The following is a 14,222-nucleotide window of genomic DNA, read 5'->3' on the forward strand; positions in this document are numbered from 1 at the left end:
TTTTCCAAAGTAAAGCCTCTTCCAAACTTTTCTTATAACTGGCTTTTAAATGGTCAGTTGAATTTAGAAAATGTGTCATTAAAAAGGTCAAACCTCTTCCTAGGCTACTAAAGCATGTTGTCTGGTATTGGATTTTAAATGACAATTTTCTTGTGCCTGTGTGTCTTCATGCACTTTCATTTCTCTGAGTGTAAAGAATGAAAGAAGTGAAGCCAATTTTAATTTCTGTCCACAGTCAGCTTTAGTGAAATGTTAAGACTCTCACAAAGCCGCAGTATTCATTTGACAGTTACTTCAAAATGTTTTTTTGTTTCAGTTAATCAGAGTACATAGTAATTACAAAAGCAAACATATACTAGACTTCTGTTTTACACAGCTTTGGGGCTGAGTCTGAACCAAGTCTGTCCTACATGCTTGGGCTACCGGAGGGCAAGCAAGAAGCTCCAAGACATCATTCTATTTTCACTCCCCAAGATGACTTCTAGAGCTGGGCAGTCCCACAGGACTAGCCATGCTTCTTTCACGTACCGCAAAACTGTAATAGCTGAGCAGTTCACAGTGTGAAGTATTCGCTCAACAACTCTGGACTGCTGGACAGTGCTGCTGTTACTAAAATCGGCGCTTGGGCAGAGAGCCAAGTGTAACATCTAGGTACCCGTTATATGTTACAGATCCTAGAGCTTGTACGGTGACACAGGGCTGATTTTTTCGGGTGATTTAACACACCATAAATCCAAAGGAACAAAAAGTTCACCCAAGAAACAAAACAGCTTTTCTTTAGGTTGAAGGAAGCGTGTGGTAAATAAGGAGCTGCCCAAAACACCAAAAGAAATTAAGTTATAGTTGAAAGTGATGGGGTTAAACTAAATAATGGAAAGATTGTCAGCTCTGAAAACCTGTTCAGGAGGACTGGGCAGCTCAATGCTGATTTTCTGCAGCTGCCTGGGTCTTAACACAGTGTTTTATGAGACAGAAAACAGACAGCAGTGCTAATACAAGCCTCAAGCACCCTATCCAGCCTTTTGCTTTCACTGTGACCGCCAGCTTCCCAATGCAGTCTGGTACCTGGGTGTTCTCAGAGAAGTGCTTCAAATGTCGGCTGAGGTCTGCTCTCCTGAAAAATTCACTCTACATGTATTAGAGTCACAATATCCCGATACAGGAATGAGCTGGACTTTAGCATGTGCACAGACCAGACAGGGCCTCTGTTCTCTCGGTATCACTTCTCAGAATCTGCTTGACCACCATTTCTCAGCCTTGTTACATAGCTCAACAGTTATTGCTCTACATTACAGCAACAAAGCACCTGCATCAACAGGCACATTTTCTACCTTTCCAAGGAACTACTAAAGCATTACTGTTAAGTTACCACAGTTGATGAACTAAAAAAAAATGCTTAAGCTGCTTTTCACTGGTATGTCACCTAGTACATACATCAGTGTGGGCCTGATGTATCAGGTCCATCTTTAGAGAGAAGGGCGCATTTGGGAAAGAAAGATTTCATCATAAAGGCACGCTACAATATAAAAGGCACCCTGCAACATCAAAGACCCCCTCAAGGTCCCTTCTAGGCAGCACATCACATAAAACCCATTGTGAGGGAGATCACTCCACTGAGACAGAGGGGAAAATAAACTGTCTTCATGCAACTATCTGTTGTCCACCAGGCTGGGATTCTAGAATCCCTGCTTAGCTCCATCACTACATTATTTTCAACGTTCTGCCAATGACTATTTTATGCTTATTATTATTTTATAATTATCCCCTAAATACTGGTAGAAGCAGATGTTTTCAAATTGCCAAGCAGCATGACCTGAGATGTCAGAGAGTAAGGTAACAGGGAGGTGGGAGGGACAAGGCTCACGCGCTTTCTCTGAAGAGCCTCTTCTTCCTAATACCACTGTTGCAGGGAACTTACTGGGCAGGGACCATTGCTCTGAACTCACAGGATGTTTCTTATATTCTGATGCTTTGTGACTTGTTCACAGAACAGGCGGTCACACACTGACATTTGTGCCTCCACTCCAGCTAGAAGACTGTTAGCACAAACCAAAGGAATACAAAACAGAGCAAACTTGACTACATGGAAATTGTTATAAAAATGTCTTCTGTACAAAAGTTTTAACCAACACTTAAAAATGGGCCAAGTTTGCTCTCATCTACACTGGTATAAACATTCAATTACAAGAAGTTACCACATATGCAAAGCATTTCAAAATGAGATCAAAATTTTTGGGCACAGAAAGTTTTTATTTAATGTTACTTTCTGTGCTAAGAATAGATCAGCAATAAAGTGTTTCCATCCACCAAGAAATAGGTTGGATATGCAGAAAAATCACACCTGTGCTATTCTGATTTCCAGCTCTGAACATTTTGCTGCAAAGTTACCTGGAATTCACACAGTTCATCACAATTCTTAGATGTCTCATTTTTATTCTTTGGTATTTTCAAACACAAAAAACACCGGAAGTTTATTTTTTGAGCAGGGAATTCATCTGGATAAGGAACAGAAGCATCAAAAAAGCAGAAAACTGTGTAAACCTGGCTGACTTCCTTGTCTACATCAATGATCACAATAATGGAAGCATTAACACTAATTATTTTGCCTTGTGACTGGTTTTAAGAGGTACATTCACCTGATACATTAAACAGAAGTGCTGCATCTGAGTGAACTTAACCATGGTATATAGTATGATAAACTTCCTACCAGGGAGTGTGATCAGCAAATCAAAGGAGGCATTCCCCTCTCCTTGGCACTGATGCACCTGTACCTTGAATACCGTGTCCTATTTTAGGCCCACCAGTTCCAGAGAGATGCAGACAAACTGGAGTGGGGCCAGAGGAGGGCTACAAAGGAGGTCTGGGGTCTGGACCACATGACTTTTGAAAAAGGTGGAGGGAATCGGGCTTGTTCAACCTGGCGAAGAGGAAGGTGAGGTAATCTAACAGCAGCCTGCAACTACTTGAAGGGCAGCTCCAGAGATGATGCTGCCAGACTCTTCTTGGTAGTGGCAGCTGATACCACAAGGGACAATGGCCACAAGCTGCAGACATCTCAGCTCAGACGCTCAGCTTTGGGAAATTCAGATCAGACATTTGGAAAAAAAACTCTACCCAAGAGCACCATGCAGTTGTGACACAGGTACCCAGAGAGATGATACATCTCCGTCCTTGAAGGTTTTCAAAACCTGTGTAGAAAAATAATGCATGGCTGGCCTTATCAGGTGTTGGCAGCAGTCCTGCTTCAAGCAGGATGTTGACTAGCAATCTCTACAGGTCCCTTGCCACCAACAGTCCCATGAATCTATGATGTACTTCATTATACTGTGCATGCAAATGGCATGCACACAGTACAGCTTCAGCTTCCTCAGCTACCCTGAGGGTACACTGCTCTAAGGACAGGAGGCGATCCGATCCACCTGCATGTTCAGTAGCTGCATTCCCACTGTTCCCAGAACGGTACACAGGGGTATGAAAAGCCATGATCAAATACTTCCTCCTAAAAAGAAAGAATTCTCCATAGCTTTCCCATCTATGACACAACTTTGTACCAGCTACCCAATCAATGGAGAAACACCACACACTCCTGCTCCCAAAGAGCTGACAGCTAACTAGATTAATCGCAGTTGTGCCACTAATCTTGCTCTGCAGCTGGTGCCTTGGTGTTACATTCATAAGTGCACTGGTGCTTTGGAACAGCTCTTTCTGCCACTTAAATCAATGGATGCTCTTCAGGCAATTCATAAAGCAGCAATATTAGATGGTCCTGTTACTGGACCACATCCCTTCTATTTAAGTGAAAATTGTTGGCCCACCTGTGGATGGAAAGAATAAAACCCATCCATCACGGTAATCCCCAATTCATCATAAAACTGAGTAAGGTTAAGTGTAGTCTTAACTCCTCTACATAAAGCAAGCAGGTAATTCTATAGAAATAGCCCCAAAGACGTTGCTTTACAATCAGCTTGGACATCACCAACAACTTCAGGTGAATTAGACATCTTATAAAAACTCACTGAAAAAGATCATGAATATAGTTTGTACAGTAGCATAACTTACCAGAGATCCTACAAATAACAGTCCTAGAGAAGCTAAAGACAGCAGGATGTATAATACCACAATGCTCCCGATTCTAGTCAGGTCCTACGAAATGACAGAATTGACAATGATTCATAAAGTATTTAGGGGCACGGTATAGCATGTGCATGCATGTTCTTGGCAAGCTTCTGTATTCATTCTTGGATTTCCCATGCAGATTCAGTCATACCATGCTCCCAATCTGTGGAACAGCCACCATCAACAACGAAAAAAAGACTGAATTTGAAACCATTGCTAAGTCTCAGCATCTCAGAAGGTCTAAAACTAGATTTCGTTGTGAAGGCAAACAAGAAAATCTGCTTCCTAGCCTCATGCATTGTCAAAACTGAGATCTGGACCCACCACTCAGTTTTGCAGCCTGCACCAATGTTTCATGGCCTGAGTCAGTGTAATTTTATTCTGTGGCAAAGGACTTTGAAGAAAGCTGAGTAGTGTTCCCATGTTTGTGGGTCCTTACATAGAACACAGCCATAGAGGACTTTTCTACATTTTCTACACATTCTGTGAAATACCATCAAGATAATTCACATCACTGATAGTGAAATTTACTCTGATGACTTAGTCATATTTAAGTAGTTCAGATTTCAGCCTATTCTCAGTAGAAGGTGCAAAATTCGGTTCTAATGGGCTTCAGTGGGCAAGGAATTTTACTCTGTTTCTGACCCATTTGTACAGCTAAAGAGAAATTCAGAGTTAAGAGCTTTCATTCGCTTATTTTAATGTCAGAAGATTTCTTCGCCTTTACTGTTTTCAAGTGTAAATTTGCACAGTAAATAGTGCTACAATAAACAGTCCTCAAAGATACGCTTGAACATCTGCACAGAGTCATAGTTGGGGTGTTCTTGTGGTGCATTCTAGGAATCAGCTTCCTCCATACTGAACATTTATTTTAAGTCAAAATCTTATAGATCAGGGATTTTCTGTAAGAAGCAATTTTTTAATGATTGACCCACTGCAAATAAGGTACAGACAATACTCAATGAAGAGCTCTGATTGCACATAATAAATCCAACTGGAAAAGGGCAAAGAAAAAGTGCTTCTTTCAAATAAACAAAAGAGCATCTGACATGCAGCTCAAACACCGTTAAGAGAACACAGAAAACAGCCACTGTGTTTAGTGTGTACTGTACACCGTACTTCAGCCACAAGAGGCACCGAGTCAGATTTCCTATTTGTACTGCATAGCCTCTGCTACAAAGATACGTACAATGAACATAAGCATTCTGATAGCAAAATTATTTCGTCTGATTTTTGAAAGTAGCTGCTTACCATTTAATTAAGGTTCTGTCCACACTAGAGAAAACTGCACTGGGTATAATTAAACCAGTAATTTATCAGATGAATCATACTGGTCATTACGTCGCAGTGAGAAGCTAAGCAATTTTACTAGGGTAGCTTTGTAGATATAACTGAATCGGTACACCTAGTACACCTGAAATACTTTTACTGCACACAGATGCGCTCTAAACACTCAACAATATTAGAATTTTGTGACTGGGTATCTTGTGATTTGCACCCTTTATGAGGGTTGATTCATTTGTCCAGAATTTAAGCTTCTATCCATCCTAATAAATTAAGTTCCAGCTCTCCCATTACTGTGGACTAAACCCTAGTGGGCTGATTTCTTACTGCTTTTTTTCATTTGTACAGTATGAAAAATCTGCTGTGTTGATCTAACGTCACAGCCAAAAATTCAGCCCTGTATCTTGAAGATAAAATACGGATCTGTTTTCAGAAAACTCTTTTCTCTGTTTCAGGACACATGCACAATGCAGACATCACTATATTACATGAAGTACATGTATATAATACTTTTAATCAGAAAAGATATCAGAAGCACCACACAAAGGCTACTGACAACACCTATATAAATCAGGGTAGTAATGGGACTTACCTCCCCTTGATCTGACAAAAAATGTTTAAATGGGGTAAACAGGTAAGACAGCAAGTCAAAGGCATTCTGAGCTGCTGGGATGGTCCCGTAAGTGCTGCACCACAGCATCATGCAGAGAAGCTGTGCAATCAATCAGAAAATACATAATGAGCATCTCTCATTACACAAACATTCATTTTCATTTCAAGACTGCATAATTAACTATTAACTAATTTATTTCTCCTTGATTTCATGTTGATCATTTTTGCTGTACTAAGTCAGGTATTTTCTAGACTGTAGCTTAACAAGAATAAAAAGACCGAAGGCTAAATGTTCAGCTATTATTAACTAGATGTGTATCAGTGAGTTAAGCAAGCTTACTCTGATCTAAACTAGCAAAAGGACGGCTCATGGCAGCCTGTACATCGAAAGAGCAACAGGTTCCTCTGACTTCTGAACTTTCAGCATTATTACTTTTAGATCAAAATTGGTAATTCAGTGAACTTGGTATGCTATTAAAAGACATATTCATACTATGTAAAGTTCTTGCAAATAGCCATGTTCACATAGGCATCTCTGTAAACAGATATACACACACAAACACACACATGTTGAAACATTTAATTTGAACTGCTTAAGGTTCCTGCACACACAACAGTTAACATAAAGCTACAAAAGCAACGATGCTGTATTTAACACCCTCACAGAGAGGTATACTCATCCCCGTATACACTTATCCCCAACCATGAAGGGCACGTGGCAACTTTAAAGTATACAATTCCCAATCCACTTGTTAACAAGACTGTTATTTACCCCCAGACATACCAGCTACAGAAAATGGATTTGTTGGGAGATGGGTCACTTGGCAAAGGAGGCATTAGCAGGGGGGCAGGGAATAGGGTTGGGAGCCTGGGACATCAAAAAGCAGAGGCTGTTTGCAAAGCAAGGCTGTGAGACAATGGCTGCAGAAACGAGAGGACCGCAGCTATGTCCGCTGCTACATCTGCAATGCATGAGGAGGAAGCCTCCCAAACCAACAAAGCTTAAAAGAAGAGTCCCAGCATTTTAAAGTGATGACAAGCCGTCTTACCAGTATCTGTGAAAGGACAAACAGATACATGCTGTCTCCAGGCATTAATCCATTCCACTGGGCAGCCCAACCAAGCAGTGCTGTTTTCTGGGAGGTTTTCAGGGACTGCTCCTTCTTATTCAGCTTTCCTTGATGTCCTTCAGCTTCATCCATTGACTCCATAACAGCTGGATTGGAAGGACCTTCACGTGAAAATGACATGTGCAGGGAATGAACAGTATGTAACCCTGCAGCCACAGCAGAGGCTGCAAGGGCTATTGTTTTCTTAGAGGCGATGGTTACCTCTCAGTTCTGCATCGGTAAGCGCGGCTCAGGATTGTGAGCGTCACACTCTATTAGTGCAGCTGTATTCACCTGCCTTCGTCAGAAAAAAGTGAGTGTGGGTGGATAAATTATTTTCCCTTTCTTTCCGGAGGTGCAGATTCTGCAGATTACTGTTGTTAATAAAATCTCATTTACATCGCTGCACCTTTTCGTTTTTACTTTTTAAAAGGAACCATCTGTGCTATTTTCTAGCTCCACACTTCCTGGCTACAAGTTGGCAAAGAACCCATTTTGTCCCTCCTGCCTCTATTTCCCAGTATTTGTTTGCTTTGTCTAATTTGACTATATATTTCTGAGGCAGAGACTGGTTCATGTTATGCGTCTGAATAGCGCTCACGGGCTCTGGGTTTTGGCAGAGTGTCTTAAGGTACTAATAAAATAGCCTTTATACTAAACCTACTTCTTGGATTAATTCATACTCAAGAGCTATTTAATAAAGTTGCAATGCTATTCTATTCAGTGGAAATACGCACTGGAGTGGCTAGTCCCTCAGTAACAGTATTTTGAACAGAGTCTGTGTAGATAAATTCATTTACAAGCTAAAAGGCGTGAAAGATCAGGCCTGTTTGATGTAAATGCTACTGATTTGTATCTTTCTACATGATGGAAAGCCTAAAGGCTGCCCTACAAACAAGACTATAGCCTTAAGCCTGACCCAGCCACCTGTGCCCCAGGGAAGGGCCACATCATCAGCAGTTCCATGGTTTGCTGAGGTCAGATTTCTACAAATGTTCCTCTTATCAGACACTTCTCTACATGTCTCACAACAGTAACTCTAAGTCAGCTAAACCACCATAAGCTAGCCACCGCTCTAATTAGGCAAATACAACATAGGATCAGTGTATCAGCTGAGGGTCCGGCCATTGATACACTAAGAAGTCATGAAAATATCCCACTCTGACTTCTAAAGTACCAAAATGTGAGAGTGGACAGAAACATGACATGTTTGTCCCCACTCTGTGATTATTCTCCCTCCTGTCACTGAAACAGATCTTAGGGCATCCATCCCTGCACAAGAGAATAAGGTGTTCAGGAAATACTGCCTGCTCCCTCAGCAAGGTTCCCCATTCCCCAGCCGCCCAGCAGCAAGAGGGTCACCACTGCCTAATGACTGGGGAGACCCAGAGGTACAAGAAGGAGCACCTGCAAGGTGCTACCTTGGGGAAGTACTCCCCAGCAGCTCAGTTACTGGTTTCTCATTTTCAAGATGTCTCCAGTCAGGTTACAATGGGTAGTGGCCTCAGCAGGGTATGCTTGGTATAACTGGTTATATGTAGCTCTTTTCACTGTCTTTACACGGGTGTTTCTGAGGAAGCATAGAGAACACGCATCTAGACAGACATACACCCATGTATGTCATACCATAGGTATATGCTAAAATTCACTGTTTGCCCGGAAGGACTCAGTACAGTGATCTGCATAGACACTATCAAAATTTCATATTAAATACAGGTCAACAGCACGTGGATAAAATATGGAACTAAAGAGGCCAAATCAGAAGTGTCATCATTCCCTGCTCGTATTTCTCACAGTGGTAAAACTCCCTTCACTTTCATCTGTATATCTTTAATGCTGGAAGTCAACCACTCGAAAATAATCACTTTTCAAAGAAAAGCAAGTAGTTTCTGGAACTTAGCTCAAGAGCTCTTGGGAGTTCTACCACTGTCGTTCAGGCTCCAGCCAGTAATCTACAGTCTGTGACAAACCCCTTCAAGAAACACAGAGAGCCCACATGCAGTCCTCAGTGTACAGGGACAGTGACCATATACTTAACACCTGACTTCTCATACCATGCTACACAGAGCTGGACTCAATGTTCTCCAGAAGGACAACACAGAAGCCACAGTAAACAGCCACAGTTAAGGCTGCCTAAATACTTTCCATGCTGGCCTTCATTTTCTATGATGTGCTAAAACCTAACACTTAAAAGCTGAAAATTTTCAAGATTGCAAACTGCTTCATGTCTCACTGGATTTGGACAAGAATTCAGGTCAAAACCCTTGCTAACAATTGTCAATTTTTCCCTGCTATTTTTGTGGGATGTTTATGGTCTGTATTTTGGAACAGAAATTTGAAATTTAGCAGGGAGAGAATCTTGATGTCAGAAATCATTTTTGCCATCCATGAAAAGAGACATGCACCTGTGACTGAGATGTAAACCTTCAAAAATATCTATTTACATATAGTTTATTATGGCTTGCTTCTAAGGTCTCTAACCCTCTGTTTTCACTATGCACATTTTAAGTGTTACTTTTCCTTTACCTGCATTAAACAATGCACCTATGTCCCTAAGAATGGTCAATGAACCCATTTACTGTTTTTCCAAATCCTAACAACTTCCTTTCTTGGATACTCTTCCCCACAGTTCAAGATAAAATACAGACAAAGCAGAATTAAATTTTTTTTTAAAAAAAACCCCAAAATCTTTGGGAAGACAACCAGAACAAGGAGCCAGGTAATAACAGATTTCAAGCTCAGCCTTCAACTATTTTTTGTAAGTCATAATATTACATACTTCAGAAGACCTTTTTTTTTAATTGACCAAAAGCTCTTTCAGCTGCCTTATGCAGCAGGCAAACAGAATTTTGTATCGGTAACAGCCTGAGACTTTACAAAGTCACTTCTGTATAGGCTGGAAACAGAACTGTGACTCCAGTATGACAATGTGAAGGCCACTTAACCACATGCCTCCTGGAACAAAGATGTCAAAGTCAGGGGACTGCACTGTACCTGTAACCATGGGGATCTATGCCTCTCCACAGCCCAGAAGCCCAGTTCCCAGTATTCCAGTGTTGTCTAGCACCAGCTGTACAATTGTAGGAATCACATTCTCCTTCTTATAAACTGCCCTATAGGAAGGACAATAGACTACTACTAGTTTCAATTATTTTCACTGTATACAGCAGAGATCTGGTCTATGGACCTAGGAACCCAGGATTCCAGCTTTGCTGAATTGATACGGTTATCAACAGGTATTTTCACTAATACAGTAAAAGACAACAGGGGTAAGAACTAAAATAATGGACATCTGTCTGAATGCGTATGTATAAATATATAGATTAAGATTCATGTCTTGGGTATACAAAGAAAGTGCCTTGGATTAATTAAAGTCCATTCAAAAACTTGCTACTCAATCACAAATTATTAGATTCTAACAAACATGATGCCCACCTAGGGTTCTGTATTGATTTAACTATGTCATCCTTAAACAATACTTCAATTGCCATTCACACTTCAACTTGTGACCCTATATTCCTGTATTATATGCCCTAATGGGCCTTGGATTCTTTCAGTGCACAGATTAGGTAATAAATGAGTGAGGTATCAGTAAAATTTTCTTGTGTCAAGGTCAGTCTGAAGGTCTTGAGACAGCTGACAAGGGTAACTTACATCCAAGGAGGAGCTAGTTAAGCCTCTCCTCTGCTAATGACTTGACTGACATGACATCCAACATCCATGTGATATTCTCCTGAATTCCTGCACCACAGAGATTGGGATTCAAGTTCCACAAGTACTTCTGCTTTGACGGAGGACTATACTTGCTAGAAAAAACCCTCTGGCAGAAGAAATAAAAGGTCTCCGACATCTGTAGCAGCCATAAGCTTGTTAAAGCAACTTGAAATTTCAGAACAGCACCATAAACTTTCTCTGAAAAAGGATGAGGTGAGGAGCTTTCTGGATCAAGCCAGTAACCCGTTCATCCTGCATCATTTCTTGAATTGTAGCCACCAGTACAAGCTGCCAAAAATAAATGGCACAACACTGCTATGGGATAATCTATACAGGGAAACATCTCTGTCCACGCACAAGGTAACAGCTGGCTTCCGTAACTCAGACAATGCCCATTTTAAATCCCCTGTGCCTCCATCTCTTTCTTTTTCTGACTTCACATGTGGGTACATAAAAGGCAGAAGAAACAACACCTATATACACTCTCAGAAAAACATGTGCCTAGAGTACTAGACTTCACTGAAACACTAAAAGGCACTGTAGTAATGGTAAGTTAGTCAACAATGCCTTGGAGTAACAAACATGCCATGATCCAAGTCGAATGCTGCTGTGGGGTAGGTGAGGCATCAGCAGCTCTGTAACTGAACTGATTCATACTCAGAGCCTTCAGAGAAACACAAAACAAATCAAGGAACAAGCCCCCAGGACCACATATCCTGGCTGCATTTCCTAATGAACATAGCACTTTAAAAGGAACTTGTGTCCCCTCTTGTGCATGGGTGCTAATGCTCCGGGAACTGAGACACCTCTGTTGGCAGACTTAATTTAACGATGTATTTTTGAGATCAAAGACTACTTGTTCCTTATCAAAAGGATTTTTACAATATAAATAAAACATACCCCAGCAATGAAAATACAGTGCTCATACTGTTATTAGACTTTTACTTACATCCATCACACTGTGCCTGTAGGAATCATGCTTCTGGGGGATTGTGTGGTACTGCCTTTTCAATGGAAAATACAGGTTTTGTTAATGGTGGCTTCTTCATTTGTGGTGGAATCCTCAAGCTCTGCGGAACTGCCTGCCAGACACACAAGACAAGGGAAAAATGGGCCTCACCTGTTCTGTCAGTTCTCAAGCTGCAGCAGTCAACACACCACAGCAGCTCAGCTGCATTGTCCCATATTTGTTTTACACGTGTGGAGATCCGTATTCCTCTGAACCTGTCTGTATCTTCATGACAGCTGTGCACAGCAAGGGTTTACTTTATAAGAAGGGACCACAGTGTGGAAGCATTGCGAAGTGTGAACAAGTCCGCAATACTTCACATCTACCAAGACTACCAACACTTCACGCCAGAGTCCTAAATCCATGTATAGCCTCTGCATCTTCAGACTTCAAAATGCAACTGCCTACTCAAATCATTACCTCCAATTTCTATTTAACTGCTAGTGAGACCTGCTATTGATTAGAGAACAGCAGATGAATGTATACTACTGATACAGGTTTGCAAACGAATTGCTTATTTTCACATGCACCTAAACCGCATATGCAGGACACAGCCCTCTCATGGTACTTCATGTATCTGCTCAAGACCTTATAAAATCTGCAGGTTGTAAGACACGCTGATTGCAGGCAAGTGCAGATGCCAGCAAGACACATCAAAGCTGAATGAGCTGCCTCAGAGTACACATGAATGAAAGGTAGCTTGTGCTGAATGGTAAAAATACAGCTCATCTAATCAAAGACCGGAGCTTTAGAAGGAAGGTGTTGGCCAAGCAGACATTTTCTTTTTTGATTGCCACTACAGTGCGAGAAGGATGGAAACAGAATAATTAGCTTTTGGACCAAAAGTCAATCTTTCTTTAGAACTGCAGTGGTATGCGAAGAAGTGAGTTAAGAGGATGGGGACCTTTCATGCTTGCATAGCAAACACAACTTGTGTACTTCACATTCCTCTCTCCACGGGAAACCAACTGGTGGGTCACTATTCCACAACTCAGAAACTTTTACTGAACTTCTTTATAACCAGCCCACAGAAGCTGCATCATTACTGTTTACAGATGGGTACAATTCACCACCTAGGAAGTCGGTTTTTTTCTTGATGCTCTCTACACTCCTAACTCACCTGACAAGTTATATTAAAATCACACTCGAGATCTAATGAGCTGTGTTGAAAGCTGGGCATGCAATTTCCAACACTTGCTGTTACTGCAAGAACACACCTCTCTCTGGCTTCTCCATTATTATTATTTTTACTTCCTCAGTCATGATACAGTATTGACTGCTTCTATTCTACTTGATCCTTAACGTGCTGTGTTTACAAGAGTTACAATACATTTACCTCTCCCAAACGGCTTAATAAAACACTGACTGGGAAGAGAGCATCCAGTCCCCGAAAGTATCCAGTAAAAGAAAAACATTCCCAAATGCACCCTACAGCTACCTACACTACTGCCTGACTGGAGATAGGAGAGATTTACAACAATGTAACTGCCTCAATACCTCCAATTCCGCTCCGGAAAAAGTCCTCAGTTTTAGCTGCCAAGAACTTGTGGTTGGTAGATCTTGCATTTGTAATGCAAAACCACATAGAGAGCTACTTCAGAAGACATCAGACAGCTTAATTCAAACACTAGCAACAACTGAGACAGATCCACATATCCCATGAAGTTTACCACTAAACACTGCAAAGCACCAAAGAAATTTTTAAATCACTTTTGTATCTAACTGGAAGCCAGTTAGATTGATCCAGCGGTTCTTCGTAGCACTGAAAACTGTAATTGCAGGTTTCATCCTCCTCTCTGTAACAGAGGTTAACGAAAAAATAAGCCTGACATATCATTAATCCAGGCAAGAGGTCCAAGCAACTGTAACTACACCATCTCTCAACACATTACAGAGGAATGGAAAACTCTTCACCAAGACTCACGTCTACGTAATAGCAACCTGGCTGTCAGTCTCCTACTTTACTTATTCTGAGATTAAGTTCAGCTTACGGTTTCTGGTGCTTTCAGTTCACACTAAGTGCACCAGAATTAGCTGGGCCAAGCTACACGTATTCACAGCTGTGAGGAACAGCTGATATTTATAACATTCAGGGATTCTACTTGGGAAAGCGGAATGTTTTTACTGAAATGATCACACTGGAAGTAGCTAAGAATATTAGTATTTAATTCACTCTGATTCCTGGGTTGATACGCCCCTCAAAAGGAATTCAGCTGCTCAGGAGCTCTCAAAGTGACACTGTTTCAGGCTTTCTGAAGATTCAAGAGAACACCTCCCCATGCTTTCTGCCCCCTCTTTTTTTTTGGCAGGGATGGGGTGTGTGAGGTGGGTTTGCACATTATCTACGTTAGCTGAAAGGGAAGAAGTTAATCTGAAAG

At 41.2% G+C, this 14,222-nt stretch overlaps 1 protein-coding gene across 16 annotated transcripts in view; it reads right to left on the minus strand.

The window, feature by feature from the left end:
- Positions 1 to 14,222, minus strand: part of PTPN5 (protein tyrosine phosphatase non-receptor type 5) — a 77,295-nt gene that overhangs the window by 27,104 nt on the left and 35,969 nt on the right. For 10 of the 16 annotated variants that reach the window (XM_055813936.1, XM_055813928.1, XM_055813929.1 and 7 more), the window contains 4 exons: positions 11,785 to 11,917; positions 7,062 to 7,243; positions 5,993 to 6,112; positions 4,060 to 4,143 (listed from right to left, as the gene is read on the minus strand). In XM_055813936.1, coding sequence (XP_055669911.1) covers positions 4,060 to 4,143; positions 5,993 to 6,112; positions 7,062 to 7,223 — 366 coding nt within the window. In that variant the 5' untranslated portion in view covers positions 7,224 to 7,243; positions 11,785 to 11,917. The remainder of the gene's footprint in view (positions 1 to 4,059; positions 4,144 to 5,992; positions 6,113 to 7,061; positions 7,244 to 11,784; positions 11,918 to 14,222) is intronic. The other 6 variants (XM_055813939.1, XM_055813938.1, XM_055813931.1 and 3 more) reach the window with 4 other exon arrangements.

This window comes from Falco peregrinus, chromosome 9 (genome assembly GCF_023634155.1).
Source record: "Falco peregrinus isolate bFalPer1 chromosome 9, bFalPer1.pri, whole genome shotgun sequence".
Lineage (NCBI taxonomy): Eukaryota > Metazoa > Chordata > Aves > Falconiformes > Falconidae > Falco > Falco peregrinus.